The sequence below is a fragment of the Vigna angularis genome, chromosome 8, assembly GCF_016808095.1.
Source record: "Vigna angularis cultivar LongXiaoDou No.4 chromosome 8, ASM1680809v1, whole genome shotgun sequence".
Taxonomy (NCBI): Eukaryota; Viridiplantae; Streptophyta; class Magnoliopsida; order Fabales; family Fabaceae; genus Vigna; species Vigna angularis.
In genome coordinates, this window is record NC_068977.1 from 19,788,047 (window position 1) to 19,806,378 (window position 18,332).

The 18,332-nt window shown below is 37.2% G+C and overlaps 1 protein-coding gene across 1 annotated transcript; it reads right to left on the reverse strand.

Annotated features, from left to right (window-relative positions):
• Nucleotides 1–895: 895 nt before the first annotated feature.
• Nucleotides 896–18,113, reverse strand: LOC108345778 (protein S-acyltransferase 8). Its single transcript, XM_017584527.2, has 5 exons — nucleotides 17,605–18,113; nucleotides 9,677–9,862; nucleotides 2,607–2,912; nucleotides 2,256–2,489; nucleotides 896–1,676 (listed from the first exon to the last, which is right to left on the reverse strand). The coding sequence occupies exons 1-5, from the start codon at nucleotides 17,644–17,646 to the stop codon at nucleotides 1,155–1,157; spliced, it is 1,290 nt and encodes a 429-aa protein (XP_017440016.1). The 5' UTR covers nucleotides 17,647–18,113; the 3' UTR covers nucleotides 896–1,154.
• Nucleotides 18,114–18,332: the final 219 nt, after the last annotated feature.

The window sequence follows — 18,332 nt, forward strand, 5'->3', positions numbered from 1 at the left end:
CCTGAAGTTAAGAAGAAAAAGTAGATTTCCTAATTCCACGAGTTGTGAAGAAATGAAAAGAGGTCGCAAGACTAAAAATGGATAGTTGAGACAATAGATCTTAAGTAATATTATTCTTTAGATGAAAACATGTGCATGTTGTATGCTACCCAAAAAGGTTGTATCCCCATAGAAAGATTATGTAAACCCAAATGAGGCAAGTGTGAAAGGAAAAGAGAAATATGAAAAACACATTCTCATCTAACGTGATAGGAAGGTAAAATTCTTCATGAGAAGGTTATGATCAAGGTTCAGGTGCTTAAAGAATACTAGTGGGCTAAAGCTCAACCACACAGGCCAACTCTGATTCCATAAAAGCATAAGATATAATGTATTGAACAATGATGATAGCATATTGGTTAATAGTTGTGAGAATGAGTATCAACTAAAAAAAGTGAGTCATTTAGTTAGATAACATAAATTAACTATACAAACAATTCCCAAAAGGTTAATGAGATATTAGACAGTGGAGATTAGGAAAAGGTTCATACGGATGATGAAGGGAATGCTTAAAAGACATAGGAGACTATTTACCATATTTTTAAATTTCATGTTTTTCAAGTTAAACAATGAGTTCTGATGCCTCACAAATTGATGAAAGTTGCTAAGACACTTGAGAATAATGGAAGGTAGAATTTCCAATAAATAATGAACAATAGAAATCCGTTCTTGTATCATAGGCTCTACTTAAAACCAAAAGCCTTCTTCAAACCTTTCAAAGTCGTCAAAATCCCCACAATTCATTGTATCATAGTAGTAGTAGCACAATGAAAGCATTTAGCGGAGGAATCAGTTTTACAATACCTAAATCACAGTATGAGAGTTTTAGCATCATAACTGGTATATACACAAAGAATAAAACCACATAAAGATGCAATGCACAGGTTGGAGAGTAGGATAACAATTAACAAAGAAAAGAGAAGAAAAAAAGATACTATTCCTCTGTCTCTCGAAAATTACACACATTTCTATTCTTTCCAAAAGAGCTAGGCTTACCACAAAAAAGATCAAACAAGTTTTTGTACTTAATGCCTCAATCAATTCAATTCCCATTCCTATAATCTGATCAAACACCATTTCCTTTTCCACCTTTAATATCTAAGTAACCACACATATCAGAAAGAACCACCGAGTTTTTGGCGCACCTCCTTTGATGCAACATGGCCTCTACTTTCAGTTAAATTTGAATTGGCAAGGACCTCAGAGGCAATTTCCCAGCTTTCACTTCTACCCTCACTTGAGTGCCTTGCTTCGGATCGAATTGTTGGGGCCCGGCGATCTGAACCCAAAGCTGAATCAACTTCAGATGTATTATGGAGAGGCCCATTACTCCCTCTACTCCGGATGTCCTCATCAATTTCTTCAATATTCCGGCGCTGTGATATCTTTAACAGGTCTTCACCAATATCCAGATCGTCTTCAACTTTAGAGCGAGGGTCTCCTCCCATATCCTGTTCAGATTCCCGGGAAATGATTGGAGGGGGTGGCCTTGGTACCTCCTCTTGGACAAAAGCTCGAAAATTGTTCCTTGAGGGCTTCACTTTTGTACAAAATACTTCCAAGAAATTGTTTAAACAACCACGGTTATAAACATTGAACCTGTTATCGGCTCTGTACCGAAAGTTCTCATAGGTAGTCTGCAAAACAAGTTACAATCAACCAGGTGATCAAGTTCTTGCAATACACGGGCTTTTAAGAATCAGAGATTCAGAAAATAAATTTGTATTGTTATAAGCAATGTGTACATAGAACATAATTTATCTTTCATACTACGGGAAACCACTATAGGGGATGACTCTTCGCACATCTTGGAACAAGTGAATCAAGCTCACACTATCAATGTATTTTGGAATGAGGGAAAGAACATATAGAATTACCTTCTGAGATTTAAGATTGCTACTTGTTTGGATGAAAGGAAAAGTATGAGGGACACGAGTTTAAGATTTTAAAATTATCTTCTTTAAATTTCATTCCTTCCCATTCATCATAGTGTGCACGTCCACATAACATGAAGTAATGAACTATTTCCCATAAATAAGGAGCCTGGTGGATTTAGAAGATTAAAATATTTTTTAAGAGTGTTGTTTCAATCTAGTTTAACCGAGGACATATTCTACTAATGCATTTTTATTCACTTAGTAGCCAGTTTAGTCTTTAGGACAATGAACAGTAACTTAAACAAGATATATTCAGAAATGTAAAAGATGTCAACTGACCTGATTTGTGCCAATAAGGTACAAATGAAAGCCAGTAAGTCCACCAACAAACCACAAAGAGATGAAACAGTATGCCATTAATATAACTGATGCAGGGGATTCTTTCATTGCCCCCCAAACTGTCCCGTGATCATTATTCATTAGAACCTTGATGTAAAAAGCTGAGATGGAAAACACATAGATACATAGAATAGTGGCTGAAGAAACAAACAGAAAGAAGTAACGGTAGTTCCTCTGCAATTTGGAAAAGCCATAAAAGAATTAAGAGAAACCAAACAAGCCAAGAACATCAATATGAATAAAGTAGTTATCTCATAACATCAAGAACATGGCTAATACCAACAATCATACCAGCCCAATACATTGGCCCACCCAAGGGCAATGGTGATCAAAACGTTCAACACAATTGTTGCAAATGGAGCAATGTGAACAACGAGGTGGACGATACAGCATACAAGTGTCACAATATTTCACCCTCACGGGATGACCATTGACCATTACTTCTTTTGTTCGAGGGAACTGAAGGCTTGGAGTTTGGCGACCCCCAATATCAACTGAAACTGAAGAGTCATAACGGAACTCTTCCTCTGGTGGATGTAAATTCCTTGGAATAACACCCGGATCACGTGAGGAAGTAAGAAAGAGAAGAATCAACACCTATAAACAAAAATATTAAAACAAAAAAGATTATAGACAACCAATAACTAGACAAGGAATTTCCCTAAAAATGATATTTAAATGAAAGAAAATGTGATCACCAAAACAGCTTACAACCTTCGCAAATATTTGAAAATCTAAAAGAAAAGAAATGAAAAGAAAATGTATCAATATATGCATTGTACATTTTTTATGCTGGCACTATCTGGGGAAAAGATCGTGAGCATCTGAACCTCTCTATTGTTACAATTTCTTTTTTATTAAGAGAGGAACTAAGAATACCATCTAATTTATAGCAAATGCAACACATCATTGTTGTTTTAAATTTAATTTATTAAGCTTAATTTTTCATAATTAATTTGATCCCCTTGATTGGATCACATGCTTTACAAGATTACTTGGATTTGAGAACAAGTCTCTTGGATTATTATTTACCCATGATATTTTTATTCCATCCCGAAAAAATTCTTCAAAGGACTAGTATTTCACTTATAACCCTCAACAGCTGTAGTTCAGGATGATGGACCGTTCTTTATTGAATTGTATAAAGAAGCAATTGGTCAATATTGGCTCAATAAAGAAATAAAGGTCGATGGGATAGATTAGGGATCTTTACATCCTTTGTGGTGCCTTATAATAGGAAAGAATTTTATACTTCAGACTCAGGTCAGAAAGAATGACAAGGGTTTCCATGGAATAATACAAGGGTAGCAAGCATGATCACTAGTGAATCTGTCAATGTGGGAATCAAGGTCTGCCTGGTTTTGGGTGAAAGACTTCCTTGGCAGGCTTTGCAATTGCTACCTAATCCTGATTTCAATATTGACCTCATTATTTTTGTTTAAATTGTTCCATCTCTTCTATCTGTATTCTTTACATATCAAACTGCCTTCTAATCACACTTTTTGTTCATCAGATATTTTTTTTCCTTCAATTTGTAAGCTACTAATTTGAAAAACCATAAGATGGCACGAAATATACAAAAAAACAATAAGAGCTGGAAAGACATAGAAAGAGAGGCTACATACTTACTGATTTATCATTGCATGATGCAGAAAATAAAAATTTATGACAGTAAAGAGTCATTTATATTTTTACCAATTAATTTAGAATTCTTAGAATATGTTCAGAAATATCCCCAACCTATATACTATATTTCAACCATATTTCTAGCTGGAGTGGGACAGATTTTTCCAAGCACACGTCCACACATCCACCAATATGGGACTTGATGCATGGATAGATAACATGGTAGGTGATAGGGATGTCAAATAAACTTTTACCCACGGGTATTTTCCAAACTCTCCTAATTTTGACAAGGAATACCTTAATTAACCAAAGATGAGTATGGGTAATATCTGACCTTTAAAATCAAATATGATGAAAATGGCTATGAACATATTTGTCTCATCTCTATCACCATACTTCTCCCTGTTTTAAATTATTAAAACATCTTTAATTTACTTGGTACTCTATTTTGAAGCTTATATAATCATAATTTCTTTCACATTATTTGGCAATAAAGAGAAAGAACACGTGTGTCCATTTGACATTGAATTCGTGATAATATCATGTATAGTCAAACCTGCATGTTCTGTTGCCATCCCTAATAGATGACCTTTTCTTAATGGATCTAGAATAGGTTCTAATATAATCTTGGAATGTAGGTTAAACCTCACTCACCCTTAACTGGATTGTAAGGTGAGGTCTATCCCTCACTTGTATAGTACAATTTGACCATATTTTTAGCTAATGTAAGACATTTTTCCCCAAAAAAGAATGATTAACAGAAAGATTAGTTTTGGGTCAATTGAAATTACTCTTTAATTGATTGGAAATCAACCAATATAGCAAAACATATTTAGCCAAAAAAATTCTCTCAATAATATTTAGAGGTACCATTATCTGTTACCAAACCCATTATACTACATAGTTCTTGGAACTCCTTTGTTTTGTGCCTTCCGTGTTACTTTCAGTTTCCAGTGACAGTAATTTTTTCGAACTACCAGTTATTAACAGTTAAAGTTCATATCTTTTTCATACCATCGTGTCTTTATTCCAGCGTCACTTTGCCCTGGATCTTTGGGCCTTTGTTCTTGTAGCTTCTCCTCTATGAGCTGAGTTGTTGACTGTGTTTTCCCATTTGCCAGTACCTCACTTGTATCTTTGGCTAAGTTTGGTTCAGTTTGCCTGTGCTTAGCAAGGTTTGTTTGTAACAAGCCAAGAGAAGTGCTTTAGGGGAAAAGCTGCTTCTTAAAGCTAAAATTGTTTGCCTCACAGTCCCTTATTTCATAGCTCATGAGTCAAACTTCTATTCTTATTGCTCACTTTCCTATATTGCATAGTAAATTGTGCCTTAGGTGATGATGAGATGATCATGTATTTAAACCGTGACTTCACTGATTAAGAAATCTTTAATTTTAGTGTTTTATTTTATTGTTTTAGTTTTGAGCATTTATTTTTGTGGAATAGATAGTTATCCTGTATACATTACTTTGGAATTGTAGCCATCTCTACCAAGCCACTTTTGGAGCAAAGTACTCCTGTTAGACAATTAAAAGTATATGTGAGGAGGAATAAAAGGGGAGAAAGTTAGAGGCGGGAAGAGGGGATAATCTGTTAGAGGAGAGAGGCTATTCTGTTAGAGGAGAGAGAGGGTATAAATAAACAAACAGAATAGAGAGAAGGGGTAACAAAGATTATTTTGGGATTTAGACTGGACCTCTTGCCTAGTGGAGGAAGGGAGGCTTCCTTGGGAGAGAGATTGATACTTGTATTTTCTTTTCTACACATTACAAAGGAAATAGAAATACATATACATACATGTTTCTTTTATACTATTGAGTGTGTGTGTGAGCATAGAGCTGCTGTTCGGTTCCTTGAATAAAGGAACCTAACAGATTTGGTCCGACCTGCCGGATATGTTCGAAGGGACGAATGGTGGCTATGGAATCGACGGTGGAAAAGTTGAAGGCAGAAATGCGAGCGATGACTCTCGAGTTTCGACGAGCTTTCGGACGACACTCTGGAAACCGAGATCGGAGCTCTGAAGGGAGTCGAAATTCTGTAAATGCCAATCGAGAACGACGATCATCGGAGAGTTCTGAGGAGGAATCGGAGGACGACCGAGGCGAAGTACAACCCAGCTGGATGAAGCGCGTTGAGCTCCCAACTTTTGAAGGTACTGAACCCACGGGGTGGATAGCAAAGGCTGAGAAGTTTTTTAACATCCAGGGAGTGACAGAGAAAGAGAAGATGAAGTTGGTTTATATATGTATGGAGGGAGGCGCTAACTACTGGGGGTATTTAGAGACCCCCAAGGATTACCACCTGAGAGGAGAGTCGACCACAGAATTCCCTTGAAAGAAGGCAGTGAACCAGTAAATGTGAGGCCATATAGGTACCCCCATGGAATGAAAACTGAGATAGAGCGTCAGGTGGAAGAGATGCTGAATTTGGGCATTATTAGGCCCAGTAACAGCCCTTACTCTAGTCCAGTAATACTGGTGAAAAAGAAGGATGGAAGTTGGAGGTTTTGTGTGGATTATAGGGCATTAAATAGAGTAAATGTGGCTGACAAATACCCTATCCAAGTCATTGAAGAGTTGCGGGATGAACTCCAAGGAGCGTCCTATTTTTCAAAAGTTGATTTGAAGACGGGGTATCATCAGGTAAGAATGAAGAGTGAAGATATTCAAAAAACTGCTTTCCGGACACATCAAGGGCATTATGAATTTCTTGTGATGCCTTTTGGGCTAACAAATGCCCCAGCCACATTTCAAGACATGATGAATTCAGTAAGACCTTTATTGAGGAGATTTGTGTTAGTATTTTTTGACGATATACTTGTCTATAGCAAGACATGGGAGGAGCACTCACAACACCTAATGCAAGTCTTAAACGTACTGGCTTAACATAAACTTTTTGCCAACAAAAAGAAATGCGAATTTGGAAGAAGACAAGTGAGATATTTGGGGCACAAGATATCGATAGCAGGGGTGGAGATGGATAAAGAAAAGATTGCAGCTGTTTTGGAATGGCCAGAGCCCAGAAGTATCAAGGAGCTGAGAGGATTCCTCGGGCTGACTGGGTATTATAGAAGGTTTATTAGAGACTATGGGAGAATAGCTAAACCCCTCACTGATTTGTTGAAGGGGATGTTTAAATGGTCTACAGCAGGAGCAATGGCTATGCAAAAGCTTAAAGAAGCTGTGACTACAGCTCCAGTACTGGTTCTACCGGATTTTAATCAAACTTTTTGTGTAGAGTGTGATGCCTCGGGTACAGGAGTTGGGGCAGTTCTATCACAGAAAAACAAACCCATAGCCTTCTTTAGTAAGGCGTTATCTGAGTCCTCTTTGACCAAGTCCATCTATGAGAAGGAATTGTGGCGCTTGTGCTTGCTATACAACATTGGAGGCCATACTTATTGGGTCAAAAGTTTGTTGTCTTTACGGATCAAAAGAGCTTACGTTATTTACTGAACAACGTATTACCACTCAAAGCCAGCAAAATTGGCTAGTTAAGCTCCTTAGGTATGAATTTGAAATCAAATACATGACAGGTGCATCCAATCATGTGGCTGATGGGTTATCCAGAAAAGGAGCAGAGGGGGAGGAAGCAGACAAGGTGTTACAGATGATATCTAGACCATACTGGTCTGAATTTCAAGAAATCATGGAGGAGGTGGAGAAGGATGAGATTTTAAAGAAGGTGCTGGAGGAAATAAGGGCAGATCCTAATTCTCATCCAGCATACACGTTGGAGCATGGAAGATTGCATTACAAGGGGAGACTTGTCTTGTCGGCAAAATCTATTTGGATACCTAGATTGTTGGCTGAATTCCACAGTAGTGTCACAGGAGGACATTCAGGGGTTTATAGAACCTATAGGAGGGTGGCACAATCTCTGCATTGGATGGGAATAAAGAAGACAGTTACAGATTTTGTGACTGCATGTCTAGTATGCCAACAACACAAATACTTGGCGGCCTCTCCCCAAGGATTGTTGCAGCCTTTACCTATACCCAAAGCAATATGGGAGGAGATTAGCATGGATTTTATAGTAAGATTACCCAAATCTCATGGGTTTGACACGATACTAGTGGTGGTGGACAGACTCAGCAAATATGGGCATTTTATCCCAATTAAACACCCTTATAAAGCCAGATCAATAGCTGAAGTGTTTGTGAAGGAAGTGATTAGACTTCATGGGATACCTATGACCATTGTCAGTGATCGAGATTCCACATTCTTGAGTGCGTTTTGGAAGGAGATTTTCCGCTTGCAGGGAACACAGCTGAAAATGAGCACGGCTTATCATCCAGAGACGGATGGGCAGACTGAAGTTCTGAATAGGGTGCTGGGAACTTACCTACGCTGTTTTAGTTCCGAACAGCCCAAGATTTGGAGTCTAGTGTTGCCTTGGGCGGAATTTTGGTACAACACTAGTTACCAAGGAGCATCCAAATGCACACCTTTTGAAACTGTGTATGGAAGACCCCCTCCCACTCTCACATGTTTCATACCTGGAGAAACAGTGGTGGAAGCAGTTGCACAAGACTTACAAACCCGTGATGAGGCTTTGACACAACTGAGATACCATCTGGCCAGGGCTCAAGACCAGATGACACACTATGCCAACAAGAAGAGGATGGAAGCCAAGATACGGGAAGGAGATTGGGTATTCCTTAAAATCAGGCCTCATAGACAGACATCTATGCCCACAAGGTTACACCCAAAGCTTTCAGCAAGGTATTATGGACCATTCTTGGTGGAGAAACAAATAGGACATGTTGCTTTCCGCTTGCAGTTACCAGAAACATCAAGAATACACCCTATATTCCATGTTTCCCAATTGAAGCTAGCTATAGGAGATCATCCGGTGGAAGGAACTCTACCAACTGAACTGCAGGATGACAGACCCATGTACACTCCTCTAAAAGTGTTACAGCGCAGGAACCAGCAGCAACAAGGGGAGGAGATACCCCAAGTTTTAATACAATGGCAAGAGGGTGGTTTAGATGGTGCTACTTGGGAAGAGGAACATTACATCCGACAGCAGTTCCCTGACTTCAACCTTGAGGACAAGGTTGATCTTGGGGAGGAGGGTAATGTTAGACAATTAAAAGTATATGTGAGGAGGAATAAAAGGGGAGAAAGTTAGAGGCGGGAAGAGGGGATAGTCTGTTAGAGGAGAGAGGCTATTCTGTTAGAGGAGAGAGAGGGTATAAATAAACAAACAGAATAGAGAGAAGGGGTATCAGAGATTATTTTGGGATTTAGACTGGACCTCTTGGCCAGTGGAGGAAAGGAGGCTTCCTTGGGAGAGAGATTGATACTTGTATTTTCTTTTCTACGCATTACAAAGGAAATAGAAATACATATACATACATGTTTCTTTTATACTGTTGAGTGTGTGTGAGCATAGAGCTGTTGTTCGGTTCCTTGAATAAAGGAACCTAACAACTCCACACCACTATCTGGTATTGACATCTATGAACCTAAGACAACAATTCTCTTAAAAAATTCTTTCAATACATGATTTCTCAAGAAATGATGGTCTACTTATGAGAAGAAGTATAATAAAGGGATATATCAATGGAAAACCAACCAAGAAAAATATTTAGACGAAACAGTAGAAAGTTCTGTATAAAGAAATAACCTATTTTATATTTGGAACATGGGGCTTACAGAATAACAAATCTCAGTAAGCATACTGTAAAACTATAAAAGCATAAAATGACAAAGAACAGAAAAACTTACATAAATATTAAAGAGAACTGCCACCACCAAAATAGCATATCCGGCATTATATGAAGAAAATTCATGCCGAAGATGTCTTGCTACAAATACACAAAAGATGATAACTGGAACAATGATCAGCAGCAAGGTAACAAGAAGTGACCTAGCATCCGGTCCAAATATCAACCTTCCTCCAAATAGGAATTTCTGTATAAGATTAGGATAAAAGTATATAAGATTGTAATTGTAATATGTAACAGAAAATAGTTAATAAAATAATAACACTACCGAAATTAGCCAGTAGCAGAAACAAATTTACTAAAGTGCTACCTTTCAGAAGGTCAACAACATTACTAAGTTTTGGTAAAAAACCAAGGTCCAAACTTCCATTCTAAATTTATAACAAAGTTTATCTTGGATCAGTTACTGGCCCACCTACCACATTATCCACAAGTATTGGGCGTGAGGGCTGTATTAATAAAGACTCAAGTCCAACATTGACTAAGATAGTACATAAATAGTATATACCCTCATTCCATGAGCTAGCTTTTAGTGCTGTCTGCTGAGTTAGGCCTAAACCACATGCTAAGACTTTGTGATAGGTACAAAGGGAAGGTTTTCAGCAGAAGAAAAACTGTATGATTTAGTTTATTAGGAGATATAAAAGGGACAAACAGTTATAACTGTCTGTGGGTAGGTTTTGTTGTCTCAGACTTTTATAAAGTCTATGTAAGCAGTTGTTTTTAGCAGGTTTTTAGGAAGTTTTGTAAAGGAAAGGCTAGGAAGAGTCTGGCCCTCTCGAAAGACCAGGGCTAGTGTAACAATTTAGATTACTGTGCTTGTTTCATTGTTAATAAAGTTGTCTAGTTTTTCTGGGTGAACATCCAAGAACCTGTCTTGGAAATCTTTACAGTTTTAAATAAATTTGGGTGTCTATCATTGGTATCAGAGCCACTTTCCTGGTGCTGTGGTGGCTGTGCGGCATGGTCAATACGAGAATGGGGGCAAGATTGGATGGATTGGAGGCATAGTGCAAGAACAGGAACATGAAAATCAGAGAAGGTTCCAAAGGTTGGAGGAAATGCTTACAAGGTTGACAGGGTTGGTGGAATGTTTCACATCCTCTAATAAACAAACAGCGGATAGTGCTTCTATTGCCAAAGAAGGCAGTGTAGGCAGTCTCAAGATTGATGGAGGGACTGAAAGTGGACGTTCAGGACTGACTGGGGAAAAATGGAGGAAGCTAGATATTCCTGTTTTTATAGGAGAAGATGCTTATGGCTGGACTAACCGGTTGGAGAGATATTTCCTGTTGAAAGAAGTTAATGAGGAGGAGAAGATGAGGGCTGTTATGGTGGCTTTGGAGGGAAAAGCCCTGAATTGGTTCCAGTGGTGAGAGACTTGCTATCTGAATCCCACATGGGGGGCTTTCAAAGAGACAGTTGTTCAACGGTTCCAACCAACAATGCTTCAAAATCCTTTTGAAGTCTTGATTGGGCTTAGACCAATTGGATAGGTGGGAGAGTATATTGAACAATTTGAGCAATATGCAGGATTCTTGAAAGGTATAAGGCAGGATTATTTGACTGGCATTTTTCTGAATGGATTGAAGGACAAAATAAGGGCAGAGGTTAAGTTGTATGAGCCCAAGAGCCTTGCTGAGTTAATGATGAAGGCTCAAATGGTGGAGGAAAAGGTTAGAGTCACCACCAAGGGGGACTCTCTCACTGTGCAACTTCAAAGTAACACCTACAGACAATTGCCACCTACTCGCAGTTAGTCCAAGGAAGGGGGAAATTCGGTGAGTTTTACTAACTACAACAGAGGAAGTGGAGAGAGCAGTGGTTGTGTGAGCACCATCAATAGTTCTCCTGCTAGGACTCAACAAGGAGGGGCACCATTTAAAAAATTGTTCCAAGAAGAATTACAAGATAAGATAAGAAAGGGCTTATGCTTCAGGTGTGATGAAAAGTTTGGGCCTAATCATACTTGCAAAAATAAACAGCTCCATATGCTTCTTATTTCGGAAGAGGAAATTCAGGAGTTAGGGGAATCTGCTGCCTGCATTCATAAAGAAGTTCCAGACTTTCACCTTGAGGATAAGGTGCACCTTCATGGGGCGGGTGTTGATAAGTTTGATACAGTTTACAAAATAAGGAAAAAAGAAGGTAGTTCGTACAGTTGAAAACACCTCTCATCCATTCAAAACAACTTGGAATCTGCAACAGCCATCAATACAGAGTTCCTTGCTTTTCACCTTGGGGACAAGGTGAAACTTCATGGAGGGGGTATTGATAGGTACAAAGGGAAGGTTTTCAGCAGAAGAAAAACTGTATGATTTAGTTTATTAGGAGATATAAAAGGGGCAAACAGTTATAATTGTCTGTGGGTAGGTTTTGTTGTCTCAGACTTTTATAAAGTGTATGTAAGCGGTTGTTTTTAGCAGTTTTTTAGGAAGTTTTGTAAAGGAAAGGTTAGGGAGAGTCTGGTCCTCTCGAAAGACCAGGGCTAGTGTAACAATTTAGATTACTGTGCTTGTTTCATTGTTAATAAAGTTGTCTAGTGTTTCTGGGTGAACATCCAAGAACCTGTCTTGGAAATCTTTAGTTTTAAATAAATCTGGGTGCCTATCACTTTAATACATTTTTTTGTTGAAATTTATTCAATTTACCCAGATTAAACAAGTAAACAAAATAAATTAGAAACAATGTCTAATATATTCTACGTTTAGAAAATTGATTACTGGAAATATACTCTAAAGATATTAGATGCTTACTTTCTAGGCACACACAAATGTTAGCAACAGAACACAAATATTCAACACGCCCTTTATCTGTTTATAGAAAATCACACTCAATATTTGATGCATGCCCTTTATCTGTTTATTAACTTTCATTCAGTGATTACAAACACAATTTCATACACATTCAAATTATGCACACTAATAATGGGACAGATTATCAAATATCACTGTGGGAGATTATCTTTGAAAAGGCATGGTAATTAACCACAGTTCTCCTGCCCCCTAAAACAATTAAAAATCTAGTTGCCAAATGCAACACCTAGAAGTTGTTGGTTCCTTAATGTTTAAAGCAGCAAGCATGCCAAAAATGTTTTAGTGAGAAGCAATATGATATCTATCTCATAAATAGAATATTGAGAAGAGTGTTTTCTTCCATAATCATAACACCTCTTAGAACAGAGTTCTGGTCTGAGTATTTGGTTGTACCATCTATATACACTCATCCCATCATTCAAGCAATTAAGACCGTCAAGTTGTTAAATGTGTTTTCATTGACTATTCTACTCCAGGCTACAAGTGCTATGATCCATCAATAGAAAACCTTTGTTGGCTTTGTCTTTGAAAACTGTACTTCCAAAAGCTCTTCTTAAGGGGGAAATTTGGGTAAAGCTACACATTTGAAATTTAAGCTATCTCTCTTAAAGAACCTATACCCAAACATTGAATCCTTCCCAAATACTCACTGTTCCAAACCCCATATCTGTCTACAGGGTTGATAGTGAAGAAATTCCAAAGACTATTCAGAAGGTCTTAGTGGTTCCTAAACACAAAGAGGCATTGGTGGAAGAAATGAGGGCTTTGACAAAACAAAAAAAGACGGAAGTTGATATAGTTACTCATAGTGAAGAGATCTATTGGCTTCAGATGGCCTTTCAATTTGAAGTATAGAGTACAAAGCCTGTCCTTTTGAAAAAAGGTATATACAAACCCACAGCACCAACTATGTAGAGAACCTACCTAGGGCAAAGCCGAATACAATTCAAGTTCTCTAATCTCAGGCAGCAAATTAGAATCTCCTACAACATAACATTTGTTGAATGGAGATATTCAAGATAATACAACACATTGCAGAGGTTTTGTGGAGTTGAGTTAGGCTTAAAGTCCACTTCTAACATGGTATCAGAGTCATGGTTAGAGCCTATCCCAGCGATATTTTTTATTTGCTGGATATATTGTTCCACCCGCTATCGGGCCGCTATCGGACCACCCATTAAAAATGTCTAATCCCACGCTCGAGATGTATATACCTCGGTGTGAGAGGGGTGTGTTGGAAGTCCCACATCGACTAGAGATAAGGCCAATTCATAGTTTATAAGTGGGTGCAAACCTCACCCTACAAGCCGGTTGTAGGGTTGAGTTAGGCTTAAAGTTCACTTCTAACAAAGAGAAAGCTTATAATGTTCACGTAAGGAAAGGATTTGGGGAAAACTTTAGGCAATGGATCTCAGAAGCCAGTTTATGAGTACCTTGGTGGAGTTTACTGGTGAACTAAATTACCAGAACCCATCAATGACCTCAAATGACTCATTTCTATAATTGGAACGAAAACAATATTATCATCTCCTACTAAAGTTTTGGATTCAACAAGTGAACAAATTGATTGGTAATTCAGAATGCAGAGTAGTCCATATAACTCATTCCAATAATTGGAAAACATTATAACAATCTCCTACTAGAGGTTTGGATGACATAACTAGGATTATCTTCCCTTTTTGCATGATCTCTTTTATCATTTAGCATCTCTGTATTGCTATCTGATTACATGAACTCTGGAACTAAAATCTTTACATTGATTGGCTTAATTTCATGTTATTTTCAATAACAAGGATTTGGATTGGTATTTTGTTAAGAAGTGGACTTTAAGCCTAACTCAACTCCACAAAACTGGCTTGTAAGGTAAGGTTTGCACCTACTTATAAATTTTAAATTGGCCTTATCTCTAGTCGATGTGAGACTTCCAACAGACACCCCTCCCGCTGAGGTATATACATCTCAAGTGTGAGACTAGACATTAATGGGTGGTCCAATAGCGGCCTAGTAACGGGTGAAAAAATATGTCCAACAAACAATAAATATCGCTAGGATAGGCTCTAACTTGGCCCTGATACCATGTTAAGAAGTGGACTTTAAGCCTAACTCAACTCCACAAAACCAGCTTGTAAAATGAGGTCTGGCACCCAAGTATACACTCTAAATTAATCACATATATACTCTAAATTAAGTAGGCTTTAAACCTAACTCAATCCCACAAAACCGGCTTGTAAGATGAGGTTTGCACCCACTTATATATTTTAAATTGGTCTTATCTCTAGTCGATGTGAGACTTCCAATATATTCAAACTCATCCGAAGTGTTTTCCTATAAACCCTACTTTTAGTTTCTAACATTATCCTACAAGAGATTTACATCATTCCTTGGCATCCACCTAATAGCTTAAGCCTGTGGAAGAGTTGACCCCTTGTCCTTAACATGGTAAGGAAAGTCTTTGTTGAAGTGATCAACATGTCATACTTGCTGCTCACATTCTCCATAATAAAATTAAATTTCAGTATAAGGAAGAGTGGGTCAAAGCATTGTCAATGCTTCAAGCCCAAAGGGCTTATGCATTAGGGGATGCCTTACAAGGAACCATATAAAAAATGTTAGTGATCAAACTTACAACTTATATGGTTACAACTACAATAATAATAATAAGAACATTAATTGTAAAAAGAAACAAAAGGTCTTGTAAAAGTGGACTTTTGTGGTGGAAACTATATTAGCAATTTTAACCAAAAAAAAAATAAAGAAATATGGATAATTCTTGCCAATCATAACAATTTAAGGTGTGGAGAGGCTTCTGTATGAAATGCAGCCACCAGTCTAGAGCCTATTGGTATATTCATTATAGTCACACTCCTAATCTCCATCAAAATTCCTGGTTGTGTATTTTAAGGTTTTAAAGTTGGATCACATGTGAGACTGAGCCCAAAATCCCAATATAAGTATATAACAAAAGTGAAGAGAAAAAGTACAGTATAGCATGTGGATCAATCTGTTCGAACACGAATTGATAAACTAATAAAATATGACTCTTAACACATAAATCACACAATACGGCAATACAATTGCTGTCCAAAGAAAAAGGTTTCCTAAAGAAAATTTTCTCGATCCAAAAACTGCTAATAACAACACCCTCCTCCATAGTACACCCTAAATATACAATGATACATAACTAACAACACTTATTTTCTATGAATAACTGCCATCAAGGAAGTTTCTAATTTTACTAGAGCTAACACTGAACAATTAATAAAGGAAAAGTTATTTGCTATCACATATTCTAATAATACATTACTGATCCAATTTTCTACTCAAAACTGCCAATTATTATTTACTATTACTTACACTTATATCTAGTAATACAAAACTGTGTGACAATGACAGATATTGTCAGTTCCAATCATAACCATTGTTAATTATTCTCCCACAATGCAAAAGAAACTAATGGCTAAATCACTGTTCACTCTTGGAGCTGATTCTTTGGCAAATATGTTGGTGGTTAACGTAAAAGACAAGTTAAACTGGAATTTTAGAAAGCCAGTGACAGGCCTGTATGGAATTCCATTGGGAAAGTCCCAAACAATGGTTTGATCAAAAGCTTATCTTTTGTATATTTTGTCCAAACCATGGATTTGAGATTCCAAACAGGACATCTAGACACTACAAGTAAATTGAGGTTGCTTAGAGAAAGTCCCCCCAAGGATTTTGGTTCTACATGGAGCTGAGGTTGTTGGCAACTCCTGTGATACTTTATTTCCAAAAAAGGATAGTTGCTTAGCACTATCTCAAGCACACAAACAGATAAAATATATTCATATGAATTTCATTCGACATAAAGATGATGCAATACAGTGATTGTAATTCAACCCTGGCTAAGACAAATTTTGTTGTATATGAATGAAAACTACCATCAAAAGATGAATATAGAAAATCAATCACAAACGACCTCAAGTTAATGATACTTCATATCTTCTTGAATTCCATAAAACCAAAACTGAACATGCACCACATTTAGAAGACAGCAATAAAACAAGAAAAAAACTGTAAAATAAAAACTACTTTGTCCATGAGACAAAGTATCTCAATAAGTCGAGGATAATGCTTCAAATTAACAAGAGAACTCAAAACTAATGTATAGCTTCATGCATCTTTCCCCTATTACAAATACAAAATAAAAAACAAGCTGAGCCGTATCATTAACCTGGGAGATGGCACAAAGTTAAACAACCACATTAAATTATCCTTTCAACTATGTCCTCCAATGAACCACTATCAACACTCCATCAGTTTGCTTACAAAATCAGGCTTACTCACACAAACAAACAAGACAAGGCTTACAAATACAAAAAACAGCTCATTTAATGTTTCCACACTTCATAAAGCAAATAATCCCACTCCAGCAGCTCTACATAAACAGACACACCTGTTCCTAAATACCAAATATTACACTGCACTTCTAGACTAATTTTTTATAACTTCAATTCAACTCACTTTCAACTTTCAAGCCACAACAAGAAAAAAAATTTGTGACAAAACCCATCATCATGAACAATAAAAAAATATATATCTCCATATCTCATTTACCAATAATCTTCACATCTTCACGCATCTCTCCCTCACTGAAATAAACAAAACTCTAAGCAGAAAACCAGCTGCAGCCAGCCAAGACCAGTTTTAATAGCATTGAATTCTTGTTTCAACTGACTCTTCCAAGGAACCACCATCAATGCCCTATCAGTTTGCACTCACAAAATCAAGCTTTCTCACACCTTACAAAGACAAACCAAAGGATACAGCCCATTCGATGTTAAAATAATCTCAACATAAAATCTCGCTCCACACACACCCACCTCATAAATTCTGATACCACACTCCCAAGTTATTTTATTTTCTCTATACTCATTCACAATTTCAACCTTCAACCAACAGCAGGAGCAGAAATTCAAAGTTCAAACCCACTTACCTCATTAAATATCAAAAATAATAAATGTCAGAAAACAACACTTTCCAACTCACAAAAACAAATCCACCACATACCCATTTAAAACATCAAACACAACAAGCTATATTCACAAAGAATTAAAAAACAGAGAAAGAATATTACATTACTTCCTTTCCATGCTTCATAAACACGCTTTCCCGCCATTATAAAGAAGAAGAAGAAGTTATACTGCAACAACTCCTTCTTATAATAACTCTTTGCAAACCCAAAACATACAAGTTCTTCTCATCTCACCAACGCGTTCAATTACCCCAAAACGACCCCACCGCTGAAAGGTAGTTCGATTCAGCGATTGAAGGGTCAAAATCCAATACTTCCACGATTTGGGTGTAGCCCGTTAAGAACCCTCCTCTAGAAATAAGAAGGGTGATTCAAAGAAGGAGGATTTCAGGTTCGGAAATTGCAGGTTTGGTTTTTCGGGTAAATAAAACAAGTTAATAATAAAATATAATAGAGAGAGAAAGATGGAAAGAGAAAAAAACAACACAACAGAACAGTGTTGAAGAAAGAAGAAAGAGACACGGGTTTGCAATGTTGGTGTTGTGCTACCAGAAACCCTTCTTCGGCCAGTGAATGTGAAATCTCTGAAATTCACCACCTCCATGAGGGAGGCGTTACCCATTTTTCTCACTTTTAATAATTTTCACCATTATTTTTTGTTGCTGTTTCATCATTTATTATTATTAATTGACTTTCACTTCATTGGAGGTGTAAATATTAAAAAAAACTGCTGTTATATTATATAAGAATGTATCATTCTTTCACACATTTTTTCAAATTATATTTATAAAAAATGTTTTCTTATGTATGAATAAAAATCCTGTATTTTA

What these genes read in the sequence shown, in the direction of transcription:
- LOC108345778 (XM_017584527.2), bottom strand. Translation starts at nt 17,646, where the DNA reads ATGGCGGGAAAGCGTGTTTATGAAGCATGGAAAGGAAGTAAT. An exon ending in AAGCATGGAAAGGAAGTAAT is followed by an intron (nt 9,863 to 17,604) that starts GTAATATTCTTT and finishes AATCTTATACAG; the next exon opens with AAATTCCTATTTGGAGGAAG. An exon ending in ACCTTATTGGCACAAATCAG is followed by an intron (nt 1,677 to 2,255) that starts GTCAGTTGACAT and finishes CTTGTTTTGCAG; the next exon opens with ACTACCTATGAGAACTTTCG.